The 13588-nt window shown below is 48.9% G+C and overlaps 1 protein-coding gene across 3 annotated transcripts in view; it reads left to right on the top strand.

The window, feature by feature from the left end:
* Window positions 1-13588, top strand: part of CACNA1H (calcium voltage-gated channel subunit alpha1 H) — a 172502-nt gene that overhangs the window by 151866 nt on the left and 7048 nt on the right. For 2 of the 3 annotated variants that reach the window (XM_035130681.2, XM_060282380.1), the window contains 3 exons: window positions 829-950; window positions 4474-4773; window positions 6206-6361. In XM_035130681.2, the coding sequence (XP_034986572.2) occupies window positions 829-950; window positions 4474-4773; window positions 6206-6361 (578 nt within the window). The remainder of the gene's footprint in view (window positions 1-828; window positions 951-4473; window positions 4774-6205; window positions 6362-13588) is intronic. The other variant, XM_060282381.1, reaches the window with a different exon arrangement.

A 13588-nucleotide genomic window follows, 5' to 3' on the forward strand; every position in this document is an offset into this window, starting at 1 on the left:
GTCCCCACATCAGAGACAAGTTGCTTAGGCCGAGAAGCAAACTCTGTGGCTGGGACTTTATAGAGCTAGTGAGCCAGGATTGGCCTTTGGGGTTACAGGGGATGAAGTGCTTAGGCAAGCCAGTCCTGCAGTCTAGAGCAGGGGTCGGCAACCTAAGGCCCATGGACCACAAGCAGCCTATGGGGGTCGTTTAACCGGCCCATGGACCCCCACCGCCCGTTCGGTTGGCTCCCGTGCACCACGCCAAACCGGTGTGGAGCAGAGCAGGGACCACCTTCCGCCATGCTGGCTGGCTTCCCATTGGCTGCAGGAAGCTTTTGCAGCCAATGGGAAACTGCGCACGCCTCCTCCACGCCGGAAGGAGCACCGGAAATAGCATTTGCACGTGCGTGCGCGCACACACACACACACACACACACACACACACACACACTGGCCCACAGTGACATCTTTGGGACCGTGAACCTGCCCAAGCCACAAAAACTTTTCCGACCCCTGGTCTAGAGCAGTGTTTCCCAACCTTGTGCCTCCAGATGTTTTGTGACTACAATTCCCATCATTCCTGACCACTGGTCTTGCTAGCTAGGGATGATGGGAGTTGTAGTCCAAAAACAGCTGGAGGCACAAGGTTGGGAAACACTGGTTTAGAGGGTGTCCTAAATGCCAAGCTCAGTCTACCATGCTTGCAATGAGGAGAGAGGTCTTGCCAGCACATCTTTTGTCTTCAAAGCGCCACACAGAGTTAGCTTAGCAGGGTGGAGCAACGGCCACCTTGTTCCAACACTCACACTCTGGCTCAGTTTTGGCTTCACTCCCTTTCCCTCGCAGACTGCAGCGAGGACAACCCTTGCGAGGGCTTGAGCCGGCACGCCACCTTCAACAACTTTGGCATGGCTTTCCTCACCCTCTTCAGGGTGTCGACGGGGGACAACTGGAACGGGATCATGAAGGTAAGGAAAAGCCCTCTGTGTCGTCCCGTCCCCCCAACTGGTTCATTTCTGGGCACCACAGTTTGACATCGCCGCGAGAATCGGTTCAGGGTCACCCCAGGATTCAGCCATCAGAGTGATTGTTGTCACTTTTTCTCAATTTGTATACAGTCGTACCTCGGAAGTCGAATGGAATCCGTTCTGGAAGTCCGTTTGGCTTCCGAAACGTTTGGAAACCAAAGTGCAGCTTCTGATTGGCTGCAGGAAGCTCCTGCAGCCAATCAGTAGCCGCATAAACCCCCTCAGACGTTCGGCTTCCAGAAAATAGTTCACAAACCAGAACAGTCACTGTTTGCGGCATTCGGGAGCCAAAACATTTGAGAACTAAGCTGTTCGAAAAACCGAGGTATGACTGTGCCGCTTACATGCCAAAATGGCCTCTGAGCGGCTTACAAGTATAAAACCAGTTTTAGAATCTGTGCCCAATATAACAATTCCACCAAAACATTAAACACATCCATAATTAAAATTTACAATAATTTTTGCAAGAACATAAAAAGATCCTACTGGATCAGGGCCATCTAGTCTAGTATCCTGTTCTCACTGTGGCCTATGGGAAACCCACAAGCAGCATCTGGCCACAGGAGTACTCTCCCCCTCCTGCAGTTTCCATCAACTGGTATTCAGAAGCATAACTTCCTCCAGCTGTGGAGGTAGAACATGGCTAGTAGCCTGTCAAAGCAAGCCGGTCAATACACACACACACACACACACACACACACACACACACACACACACACATATATATATATATATATATATATATATATATATATATATATATATAATCAGGAAGCCATGCTTGCAGAAACCAGAGCGTCTTCAAGAGCCGGTGGTATGCCAATACTGATGGGATGGCTCATATTTCAAAAGGGAGGGCATTCTGTCTAAGGTGAGAAATAAATGAATGTATTGTTCCTGATTTAGTTTCATTGGCTCCCAGGTAGTTTTTGTGGGAATGTTCAGGGATGTGGATGAGGAGATATCGTTTAATATATCCTATCCCCGCTTGCGCTAGCAAGCACCAAACTTTAGCAGAGTAAAAACATTCCCCTTTTGCAAAATGCACAGCAGAAAAACGTTCGCGCAGGCTTGATTTAAGCCACTAAAATAAAGTGTATTTTCCTGGTATTTCCCCTTTTCCCCTCTTAACAGAAAAGACATGACACAATGCTCTTAAAGGTATAAAAGATGTTTACCGTGTTTCCCCCTTTTTAAGACACCGTCTTATTCTTTTTTTTACTCAAAAAAACACACGGTGTCTTATTTTCAGGGGATGTCTTGTACCTTAAGGCCTCCTCGGAGGGGCCAGGCAGCTGGCTGGGGTGCTGCTGGGCACTCTGTGCGGCGCTGCAGCAGCAGCTGGGTCCAGGCACCAAGGCAGCAGGCCGCTGGCTCAATGCTTCGTCCGGCGCTGCGGAGCGCTCCTCTCTGCAGCTGCCGGTTCCGGTGGCAGGGCGGCAGGCAAAAAACCCAAACCAAAGAGGCCAGGCCGCTGCACTCCGCCCAGCGCTGCAGGGCGCTCCGAGCCCTCGGCGCTGCGGAGCGCTCCTCTTTGCAGCTGCCGGTTCCGGTGGCGGGGCGGCAGGCAAAAAAGAAAAAAAAGAGGCCAGGCCGCTGTGCTCCGCCTGGCGCTGCGGAGCGCTCCGCTCTGCAGCCGCCGGTTCCAGTGGCGGGGCGGCAGGCCGCCTCGGGCAGGCAAAAAAAGAGAGGCCAGGCTGCTGGCTCGGGCGCGCGGAGCACCCCGAGCCTCTGAGAGCCAGCAGGACGAGGAGGAGGCTTGCCGGGTCGTTGCCCAGCAGCGCGCGCGGAGCGCCCCGAGCCTCCGGCAGCCAGCAGCAGCAACAACAATCCCAGAGGCAAGCCTCCTCCTCGTCCTGCTGGCTCTCAGAGGCTCGGGGCGCTCCGCGCGCGCTGCTGGGCGACTACCCGGCAAGCCTCCTCCTCGTCCTGCTGGCTCTCAGAGGCTCGGGGTGCTCCGCGCGCGCTGCTGGGCGACGACCCGGCAAGCCTCCTCCTCGTCCTGCTGGCTCTCAGAGGCTCGGGGTGCTCCGCGCGCCCGAGCCAGCAGCCTGGCCTCTCTTTTTTTGCCTGCCCGAGGCGGCCTGCCGCCCCGCCACTGGAACCGGCGGCTTGCTCGCAGAGGCTCGGGGTGCTCCGCGCGCACTGCTGGATGCCGACCTGGCAAGCCGCCTCCTGCTCTTGCCGGCTCCCAGAGGCTCGGGGCACTGCTTTTCTATACTCTTGCCGCGGCCAGCGTGCTGGGTCCCGCTGGCTGGCTGGGGCACTCAGCGGTCTCGCTCCTCGGAGGTATGGCTTATTTTCAGGGTATGGCTTTTATTTCCTAAACGCTTAAAATCCTGCTATGGCTTATATAATGACTACGTCTTAAAATAGGGGAAACACGGTACTTACAAGCATCTCGAGGTACAGCACACTCAAGAGGTAGACTGGCTTAGGTAAAAAGTAATATATACATTATGAAGTTCACTTATAAGAAGTGAGACTCCATCTCATCTCTCTCTCTAGGCTGGAGGCCTTGAGAGAGAGACTCACTAAGATGTTGCTTCTTTGAAGTCCAGCAGAGTCTGGTCCAAGAGAAGGAAATGGCTGTTTCCTTCAGAATTTATCTATCGCCTTTTTCCATCTAATTAGCATGTGAAGGAAGAGGAAACTAGGCTTAGTCATGTCCTCCTCCTCAGTCCTCCAAGTGGACTATCTAGGGATTGTTGTGACTTGACTGCACTTAACCCTTTGCATCCCACAGTTTTCAGTCCTGGTTCAGAGTGCTGGTTGCATTGATCTTCTTATTTGGCGATTGCTCATAGCTGAGTAAGATTGTCTTCCATAAACATGGTTTTAACAGTGGATCCGTAAGTGACAGTGGAGGCCGATTCTGGATCCACACGTCCTTCCACAGTGGGGACATTGGTTTCCAGGTGGAAGTTGATCACAGTGTGGATTTGCCAAGCGTGCATTTTTCTTAGCACGTTTCTCCCTTTCGTCCTGAGTTCAAGCGTCTTCAAAGCCCATGACACCTTTGCTAAAGGCTGTTCTCCAACTGAAGCACTCGCAGGCCAGTGTTTCCCAGTTGTCAGTGTTTATACTACATTTTTTTTAGATTTGCATTGAGAGAGTATTTAAGCCTCTTTTGTTTACCACCAACATTACACTTTCCGCTTTTCAGTTCAGAATTTAAGTTCTGCTTTTAAGTTGCTTTGGAGGACGATAATCAGACATTGCACAACATGACCAATCCAATGAAGTTGATGCTGAAGAATCATCGCTTCGATACAGGTGATCCTCGCTTCTTCCAGTACACTGGCATTAGCATCCTTCACCAGCCAGGTGCCTTCCAGATATTCTGGACAACAACTTCTATCACCCCCAGCCAGCACATGATGCTAGAATTGAGGGGCCCACCTTGATTTGATCTAGCAAGACTGCCCTTACAGGATTTCCTTATATCTTTGCCTTTCCCCAGGACACGCTCCGGGAATGCCACAGGGACGACAAGCACTGCCTCAGCTACCTGCCCATCATTTCCCCGGTTTACTTTGTCACCTTCGTCCTCATCGCCCAGTTCGTCCTGGTCAATGTGGTGGTGGCTGTCCTGATGAAGCACTTGGAGGAAAGCAACAAGGAGGCCAAGGAAGATGCCGAGATGGATGCTGAGATCGAGCTGGAGATGTCCAGGGGAGTCAACACTCCAGTCAGAGTCCCCGATGGCAGCCAGGGCACCTCTAAGCCAGGGTCACCCCTCCTGCTGAAGCATCCTGCACTGGTAAAGCAAAAAATAGAACAATGGGCAGGATTTCTAAAAGCTCCTTCTAGAGCAGGCATAGGCAACCTTGGCTCTCCAGATGTTTTGGAACTACAACTCCCATGACCCCTAGCTAACAGGGCCAATGGTCAGGGATCATGGGAGTTGTACCGGTAGTTCCAAAACATCTGGAGAGCCAAGTTTGCCTATGCCTGTTCTAGAAGATTGTGGGGAGTTGGAGGCTGGGCCTGGGGTAAGTTTGGAGCACAAATCAACTGGGTCATTTCCACCTGTGACCCTGACCACCATTCCTGGTTGTCATGCCAGATATATATAGCAATAACATTTGCCCGCAGTGTCGTTGGTAAGAACACTGTGTTGTATTCAACTAATCTTCACTTGAGTAGCTCCAGCGAAATTAAGAAACCTAAGTTAGTGATCTCAAGACATTCCACCACCTCCAATGGATGGGTGGAGGTGAGGCAAGCAGTCCCGCCCCGCCATGCAACATCAGTGACATGGCCAATTGTTTCGGCTGCTGTTTTCAGAAGCTGTGAGTGAAAAGGGTTTGTCGCACTTCAGTGTGACGCCTCTCCCCCAGGGATCACAGTTTTTACTGCTGCGTAATTTTTTAGGGTTTTGTTTGAGGAGTCCCAGCAGAACCAACCCGAGGTGGGAAATGCGAAGGTTCGTGCCACTCAGAACCAATCACCTGGGAAGCTTTCCTGGGCGAGCATGACTGAAATTCATTTTCTTTATTCATTACCATTTTTCAGTTCCATTCCTCCCCCAGAGGTTGTGTACCTGGCTCCCTCTGTCCATCTAGTCTAGTCTCCCAACTGCCCTGCGAGCTGGTCTAGGTTGCGAGACCGTGACCGGCCCAAGGTTACCCTCTGGGGATTTGTGCCCAGCCCTCCCTCGTCCTATTATGATACCCTAACCGCTACATTACACGGACTCTCATATGTGGGTGAGCTCCATACCCTGCCCCATATTGCAGACATGATCTGCCCGCCCCAACTCTGCTGCTCTTACTGGCTCTTTCAATAGCCCTGTTAGATTCCAGAAGGTCAGGAGCATGCAATTCCCCTCTCCTGTTGTCCTCACAACAACCCTGTGAGGTAGGTTAGGCTGAGAGAGATTGACTGGCTCGGCATCCCCCAGTGAGCTTCATGGTTGAGTAAGGATTTGAGCCCAGGGCTCCACAGTCTTAGTCCAGTGCTCTGTCCACTAGACGCCACTGGTCCCCGAAGCCTGACCACCAGCAAAGGGAGCCTGTCCCACAAAATTCGCTTCTGCTCTCTGGGCCACTGCCCAGAGAACTAAGTCATCTAGCCCCCCGCCCCAAGAGCATTGAAGTGTCCACCCCCAACTTCTGGGGGCAGGTGCTTGGAATTGCCATTCCCCCCCCACCTGCTGATGCCTTTTTGTCTCCTTAATTTTGTCTCCGAAGGAGGCTCTGAGCTGTGAGAGTGTCTCTCTAGCCATCCCAGACTTAGACCTGCTGGAGGGAGGGGACGACCTCTTGATGGAGCCCGCGTCCTTCCACACTTCTCCTTACCGCCATCTCCTGACACCCTCCCACAATGCCCCAGGCGGAGAGGCGAAGGTGACTACTCTATGGAACTCGCTGTGGCTTCTGCATTCCTTTGTTCCCATCGTGCTTCCGTGCTGTGCAGCTCAGCGGTGGTGTGATGGCGCCTTTGTCCTCTCTCTGTGGCTTCGCAGCTAGAAACAGTTTGCGCTGCCGGCTTCATGTCTTTCCTTGATCGTTCCCCCCCCAACTTCCTTCCATCCATGACAGTTTTGCATACAACGCAGATGGGAAACAGAATTGGCTTTGGTTAAGGGGACATGTATGGGAGGGACAAGTCACTTTATCTCTGTGTGTTAAGCATGGGCAAAACGATATCTATGGAAAACGATATCTTATCTCATGTGTCACCAACCTTTTTAGGCCTCTGGGCATATTTGTGTTTTTTAGGGGGTGCCATGGCAGACCCTCCAAGTGTCCCTATTTTCTAGGGTTTCTGATTTGATCCCGGAATATCCCACTTTTCCTCAGGACGTCCCTATTATCAGCAGAGAAATAATGGAGGGTGTGGAGTTGTGCCAAGGAGATAAGTAACTGTACAACCTTTAGAAGACATCTGAAGGCAGCCCTGTGCAGTGGTACCTCTGGTTACAGATTTAATTTGTTTCAGGGTGCCGTGCACACCCCGAAAAATCCGTAACTTGAGGCGCTGCTTCTGCGCGCACGCATGGCGCGATAGAGCGCTTCTGTGCACACCCGCGGTGCGCAAAGCGCTTCTGCACATGCTCACGGAGCGCAGAGTGCTTCTGCGCATGCAGAAGCGGCAAAACCCGGAAGTATACACTTCCGGGTTTGCCATGACCATAACCCAAAGATTCTGTAACCTGGAGGTTACGCAACACAAGGTACCACCGTATAGGGTAGTTTTTAAAAAATATTATTATTATTATTATTTAGGAAGCCACCCAGAGTGGATGGGGCAACCCAGTCAGATGGGTGGGGTATTATTATTATTATTATTATTATTATTATTATTATTATTATTATTATTTATTGAATAGGACGTCCCTATTTTCACCTGAGAAATATTGGAGGGTATGCCATGACAACCTCCCCTTCCAGTTATCTCTTTTTACCCGGTTCAACCCCCTTCACAGCTAATCCCCCCCAAAAAAGTGCTCTTGCATGCACAGGCTTCACTTTCCCAAGGAATCTGGGTCAGGGTCGATCCAGTCGACTCAGTGTGAGCCTTGAAAAGTGCATCAATCTGAAAGAGGAAGTAGGAAAGAGTGACACTCTTCCCCACTTCCTCCTTCAGCTCTATGTACATTTCAGAGAGGGTAAAGTTAACCACCCGAACCATCTCATGGCCAAGGGATGGGTGCAAGAGGGGGCTCAGAGGATTCACGGCTCCTCAAGAGTGTCATTGCCCCCACAGGCACCAGGTCGGTGACCCCTGCCTTACAGAAACAGAACCAGCTACATCTCGTGCACAATTCTGCTTCCAAAAGTAGCCGAACGCCTCTGGAAACTCCAGGGTACTGGCATCACAAATATATTTGCATTTCTGGGGACCTTTGTCCCACATGCTGCAGTTCTGAAAGAGAAACAACGGCATATTTTGCATGAAAGCTTCCCATCCTAATAATATTTTCTATGAAGTCTTACTGGCTTTTTTATTTTTATGGGAGTTAAATGTTTGGCCAAGCATGTTTAGAACTGCAGCCCGATTTTAATTTCCAGTATGTGATTTGATTTAAAAAAAAAAAATCACAGTGATTCAGCAAGGGAGGGGGCAGGGTAGTAAGCTAGTCACTTGCCCCAACTCGCCTCCCTCCAGATCCCTGCTTTGCAAGAAGGGCGCACAGGTGATGGTCACCCCAAGGATCTAACAATCTGAAGGAGACAGGCTCCAAAACATTTGGCAACCATGGCTAATCTGCCTGTGACAGATCTCTCCCCTGTGACTTTTAAATCTCCCCCCCCCCAAAAGCCATCCAAGCCAATAGCTGTGACTAATCTTGCGGTAATGACTTCCATAATTTAATTATGCACTGTCCCAAAGGGGTACTTCATTTTGTCTGCCCTGTACCTGTTGCCCATCAATGCAGTGGTTCTAGTAGGAGAAAGAACATATTGCAATTTTATGAACCACCCGTACAGCCTAAATATTTCAGCCATTCCCTTTATATAGGTTTGCTGCTAGCTCCAAGTATCATTTAAAAGGTTCGTCACCTCTTCTATATCATCTAGAACATGGGTAGGCAAACTAAGGCCCAGGGGCCGGATGCGGCCCAATCGCCTTCTAAATCCAGCCCGCAGACGGTCTGGGAATCAGCGTGTTTTCACAGGAGCAGAATGTGTGCTTTTATTTAAAATGCATCTCTGGGTTATTTGTGAGGCATAGGAATTGGTTCAATTTTTCCCCCAAAATATAGTCCAGCCCCTCACAAGGTCTGAGGGACTGGCCCCCTGCTGAAAAAGTTTGCTGACCCCTGATCTAGAACCCCAATTCCTTGTCATAGGTAGTCACGCAGCAGCAGAAAGTGTGGAACCTCTTATGTACAAAATTCCATCTCCCTATTTCTCTCTTGCACGCTCTCTCTCACACACACACACAGAGGAGCGACTCAATGTTTTTTCAAACCCTCAGGCGAGACACCTATGTAGGGGTCCTCAATGCCAAAACTGAGGGCTTGTCTGTTCTCCAGAGAAAACAACCCGGCGGATTAATTCTGCAGTCCCCTCCTCTGGTTTCTGAAACACCTTGAAGACCCTTGGTGGATCAGACCAAACATCAATTTGCACCAGCATATCCACGTCAAGCACCTAGTCCTTATTCCCGCCCCTGCTTCCTTGCATACTCACTGGGGGTGGGGGAGATCACTCAGGAGGCAGTGATGGGTCCCGAGAGAACTTTCCCAGGCTCCCCTCAAACCTGGCACCTAGTCCGAGGTTCTTCAACCTCTTGGAAATGTCGGTTGCCGTTACCCAGGCCTCGATAAGAGCTTGCTACCAGTTTACTTCTTCAGTTGTCAATCCACCCTCTCAAGCGATCTCCTAAGAACCTGGGGAGTAGCCAAGAAGTTGAGTGTTGGATTGCAGTAGATTTGGGACTTGGCAGCCCCTCCCTCATCCACGAATGGCAAATAACCAGCCTTGCCACCACTGGCACTGGCCATTGGGCAGGGCATGAACCGACCAAGTTCGCCCTTCCCAAAGCAATGCGTGACCGGACCCACAACTCCGCTTCGAAATTCACACTTCTCTGAAATTTGCAGTGCCGTTCTCCAACCGAAGAACGTGTACCAAAAAAAAATAAATACTGTAGCCTGTATTAGGGGGGAGATGATTTCTTCGACACAGCTGCATACAGAAATGTGTATATTTGGAGAAATTTGTGTGATGCCTACACATTTTCATGCAGTTTTAAAAAAATGCAAATGTGTGCAGCAGTTAGGTGGACAAAATTCAAGACTGTAAAAATGAGAAAATGGAACTGACAGGTTCATTCATCTCTCTTGAGCTGTCTGCTCTCACGACTTTCTCTCTTTTTTTAAAAAAATATATTTTTATTATTTTTCCAATTAAAACCAATTATATCACATTCATTATTTCAAATTATACACATATATATCAATCAAAACGAATGTTATGCCAAATCATCTAGAAAAATTTTTGGGTTCCCATGCTTCAAGAAATTGGGGATTCCTCGCAACCGTCCACTGCCGTCTTTTTTCTAAAGTTCAAATCGTCTCTCCAAGTTCATAATAATCCAGATCTTTCCCTTACAGTCACATAGATGTTTTCCACTTTCAACCGATTGTTTCCCAGCTGCTGAGATAAATATCAAACAAGGTTTCACAGATGTTCTTTCTCCTGTGTGGGTTAATCAGTCCAGCCTCCCCATAAATCTTCTTAGTCTGGAGCTCCCTGTTGCGTCGTCAACACGAAGCAGCGCCATCTTAAAAAGCTCAAATCACTTTCGTTTTCTCTCATAGCCATGTAGATTAACGATCTTTGTAAAATTTACAGCTTTTCCAGGCAGAAGACCCAAACATCAAACCATAAACTCTTGGTAAATTAATGGATCTCCTTGCCCTATAGCTGAACTTAGCTTCAGGTCGCTGCTCCAATTCAAAGTGCGTCACAGCTCATAAATCCTCCGAACGCGTCCAGGCACTCCTTCCGTCCAACTAGGGGGGGGCTTTTCTCATCGGCAACTCCACATCTTTAAAAAATATGCTCAGTAACAACAGTTTATAATGTTCAACTCACACAGTCTTTTGCTTCTCTTTCACTCCAAACAAGCCAGGACATCGCGTCTGGGAAGGTACGAAGTAACTCATATGAAGAAAAAGAAAAAAAACTCACTTCCCTTATCGCTCCGTCCCCATCAATCCTTCTTCCAGATGAAATACAGCCTTTGACTCCTCTCCCTCAGCAGCATAAATTTCTCAGCAGTAAACAGCGCTTCTTCCCCTCCTTCTGAAGTATGTCCATAGATTTAAGCCTAATTATCTTCTTTAACCATGGAAATCCCCGCCATGCAGATTAGCGTCCGGGAGTCCTGGCCCTCGTAAGTGCTTTTCAGCCCAAGCTCCCCCCACTCCATAAACAGTCGGAGTGGGTCTGGGGGCATCGCGGGCCAGCGGCCCCTCTCCGTAACCCCCGGAGAGGGTAGGGGGTTGCCATTTACTCCCCTAGCAACCGCCAAATTCCTTACGAAGGTCAGAGGGATGGAAAACAGGTCCGCCATTCCTGCCGGCGGAAACCGGAACCCTCTCACGACTTTCTCTCATCAAGACATGCAGTTGGCAGGACCAAAAGAAAACCTTCTATTTCTCTCCTTTTAATGCCAGACTATAACACACACACACACACACACACACACACTTTTTTGAGGAAGAGCAAAGAACGATTGCTTTGAGGCAAGCCTCTCTCTGGTCTCCTTGAGCCTTGACCATCTGGAATGCAAGACTTGATTAGCGGGGAGAGAGAGAGAGAGAGAGAGAATGGACAGGATATTGGCTGAGTGACAAGCAAAAATTGTCATCTGTGTCCTGAAACCACCAAAATGCTATGGACAGGCATCCAGGCTGAATCCCTGGGCAAAAAACAGCTTATTAACTTTGAAGAGGAAGCAGGGATGGAATTAGCTTGTTAAGCCAGGAGAGGTTTGAAAATCGGAAATAAGAACCTGCTATTAGTGTACAAAAAGAGGGGAGAGTTTATTGTAAAGCTTTTTTATTTTTTTTAAAAAATATTATTATTTTAAAAATTACCCTGTGTCAGGGTAATAATCCAAGTGAAGCTAAGGAAAGATAAAGCAGGTCAGAGGCACACCTTACATTTAAAGCACGTGGTTGTCCCCAAAGGATCCTGGGAACTATAGCTTGTCCCTCACAGAGCTACAGTTCCCAGGATCCTTAATGAATTGCAGTTCCCAAAATTCTTGGACGGAAGCCATGCGCTTTAAACGTATAGCTGGGGTGTGATTTTTTAGCGCCGCAAAACTATATTTAATCTAAAAGAAATGGTCTTCATTAATCTTGTGGCAATGAGTTCCACAGCTCAACAGCAGGTCACATGACCAGGGATAGCCAATATGGTGTGCTTCAGATGTTTTGGACTACAACTCCCATAATCCCTGACCATTGGCCAGCCTGGCTGGGGCCGATAGGGGTTATAGCTAATATATGGGTGGCACCAGTTTGACTGTCCCTGAAATAGACATTATTGCGGTAGCTGGACACATGATCCGACTTAGTATAATAGAGTTTCCTATGTTTGTCACTAAATTATGAACTGTGTGGATATCTTTAACCTTTTCTCTACCCTGAACCTATTGCCTATCCACTTCATTGGACGGTGACCTCTTGCTGCCCAAAGGGAAACTGCAAATAATTTCCTCCGTAGCAGCGAAATGAACTACATAATTTGAGTATTTGCTGCCCTCTAATGGGACTCCATTAATACCTCACCTTGCCTAAAGGCAGAGCCAGACTTCTCCCTCTCCCTCCTCTTTTCAGGCGTTTGTAACATGGATCACATCCCCAACATACATTTAAATCACATGCTTCTCCCTCCAAGAATCCTGGGAACTGTAGTTTGTTGAGGGTCCTGGGAATTATAGCTCAGTGAGGGGTAAACTGCGGTTCCCAAGATTCTCTGGGGTAAACCATGGGCTTTGCATGTATGGTTTGGATGTGACCATGGAATTGTTTGGAGGGGACTAGTCATGCCAGCTCTGAATTTGAGAGACGGAACAAATTTGCAGAGAAAGAACTGAAGACGATAAATGTGCCTTTGTTATTCCCATTTCATAAATTCACAATCGTGTTTTTCAAGAACCGCCTTCACACAGCGGCTTACAAGCACGTTTAAAATGCAATTCCCCCAATGTGACATGGAGCCATTAAAATATCTGCCTCACAACAATCCTTAACTACCAAAAGCCAATGCAAAAACAGTCAAAACCCAACAAGGCCACAACGTACAAAGTCAATCCACAACATTGTTTTGCATTAGTGTCTGCAGGACATAGAGAAGAAGTGGGGATTCAGGGTCTGTTTAAAAATAGCGACGGATGGGCCTGCCCAGTCTCATGGGGAATTGAGTTCCACAGCTTCTATTGCCTTCCTGAGAGGAATGCAATGAAAACCGAGGATGGGATGGGCCTCCATCAACCGCTTCGAATGTTTGGGGAGCCCTTTTGAAGAGGCAGAAAGGAGCGGTAGCAGGCCTTTCAAAATGGCTACCGGCAAGTCTCTCCTCCTGTTTCCCATGCCTGCTGCCACAATTACCCATTTTCTCTATGGGCAGAAAAGAGCCATAATGGGCCTTTCAAAATGGCTGCCAGCAAGTCTCTCCTCCCGTTTCCTACCCCCACAGTCACAACTGTCCATTCTTTCCTACAAGTGCGCCATCTTGCATCGCAACATCTAGCTCCTGACTTGTGTGGCTACGCCAGAGGCATGATTCTCGTAAAGAAGCGCAACCATCTAAAACCAAACCCATGGCGCTGCTGTGGATGTGTCTGTTCTGTGAAAACGCTCTGTTTCGTGGAGTCCTCTGGCACTGTGGGGAAATCTGATCTGTCGGGATTTCTGGATGTGGGGGCGAAGGTGTCGGGTTTTCTTCTTTCTTCAACAGGGTAAATTTGCTCTGTGGGGGAAAAACATGGCAGACAATTCAGCTTATGGAGGGAGACGCCATATGGCAGGGTCTCTCCTAGGAGATTTGTGAAGTGAATGAGAACAGTACTTTCTCAGATAATGTGGATGAAGCATTTTGAACACT

This window comes from Zootoca vivipara, chromosome 14, assembly GCF_963506605.1.
Source record: "Zootoca vivipara chromosome 14, rZooViv1.1, whole genome shotgun sequence".
NCBI classification, from domain to species: domain Eukaryota; kingdom Metazoa; phylum Chordata; class Lepidosauria; order Squamata; family Lacertidae; genus Zootoca; species Zootoca vivipara.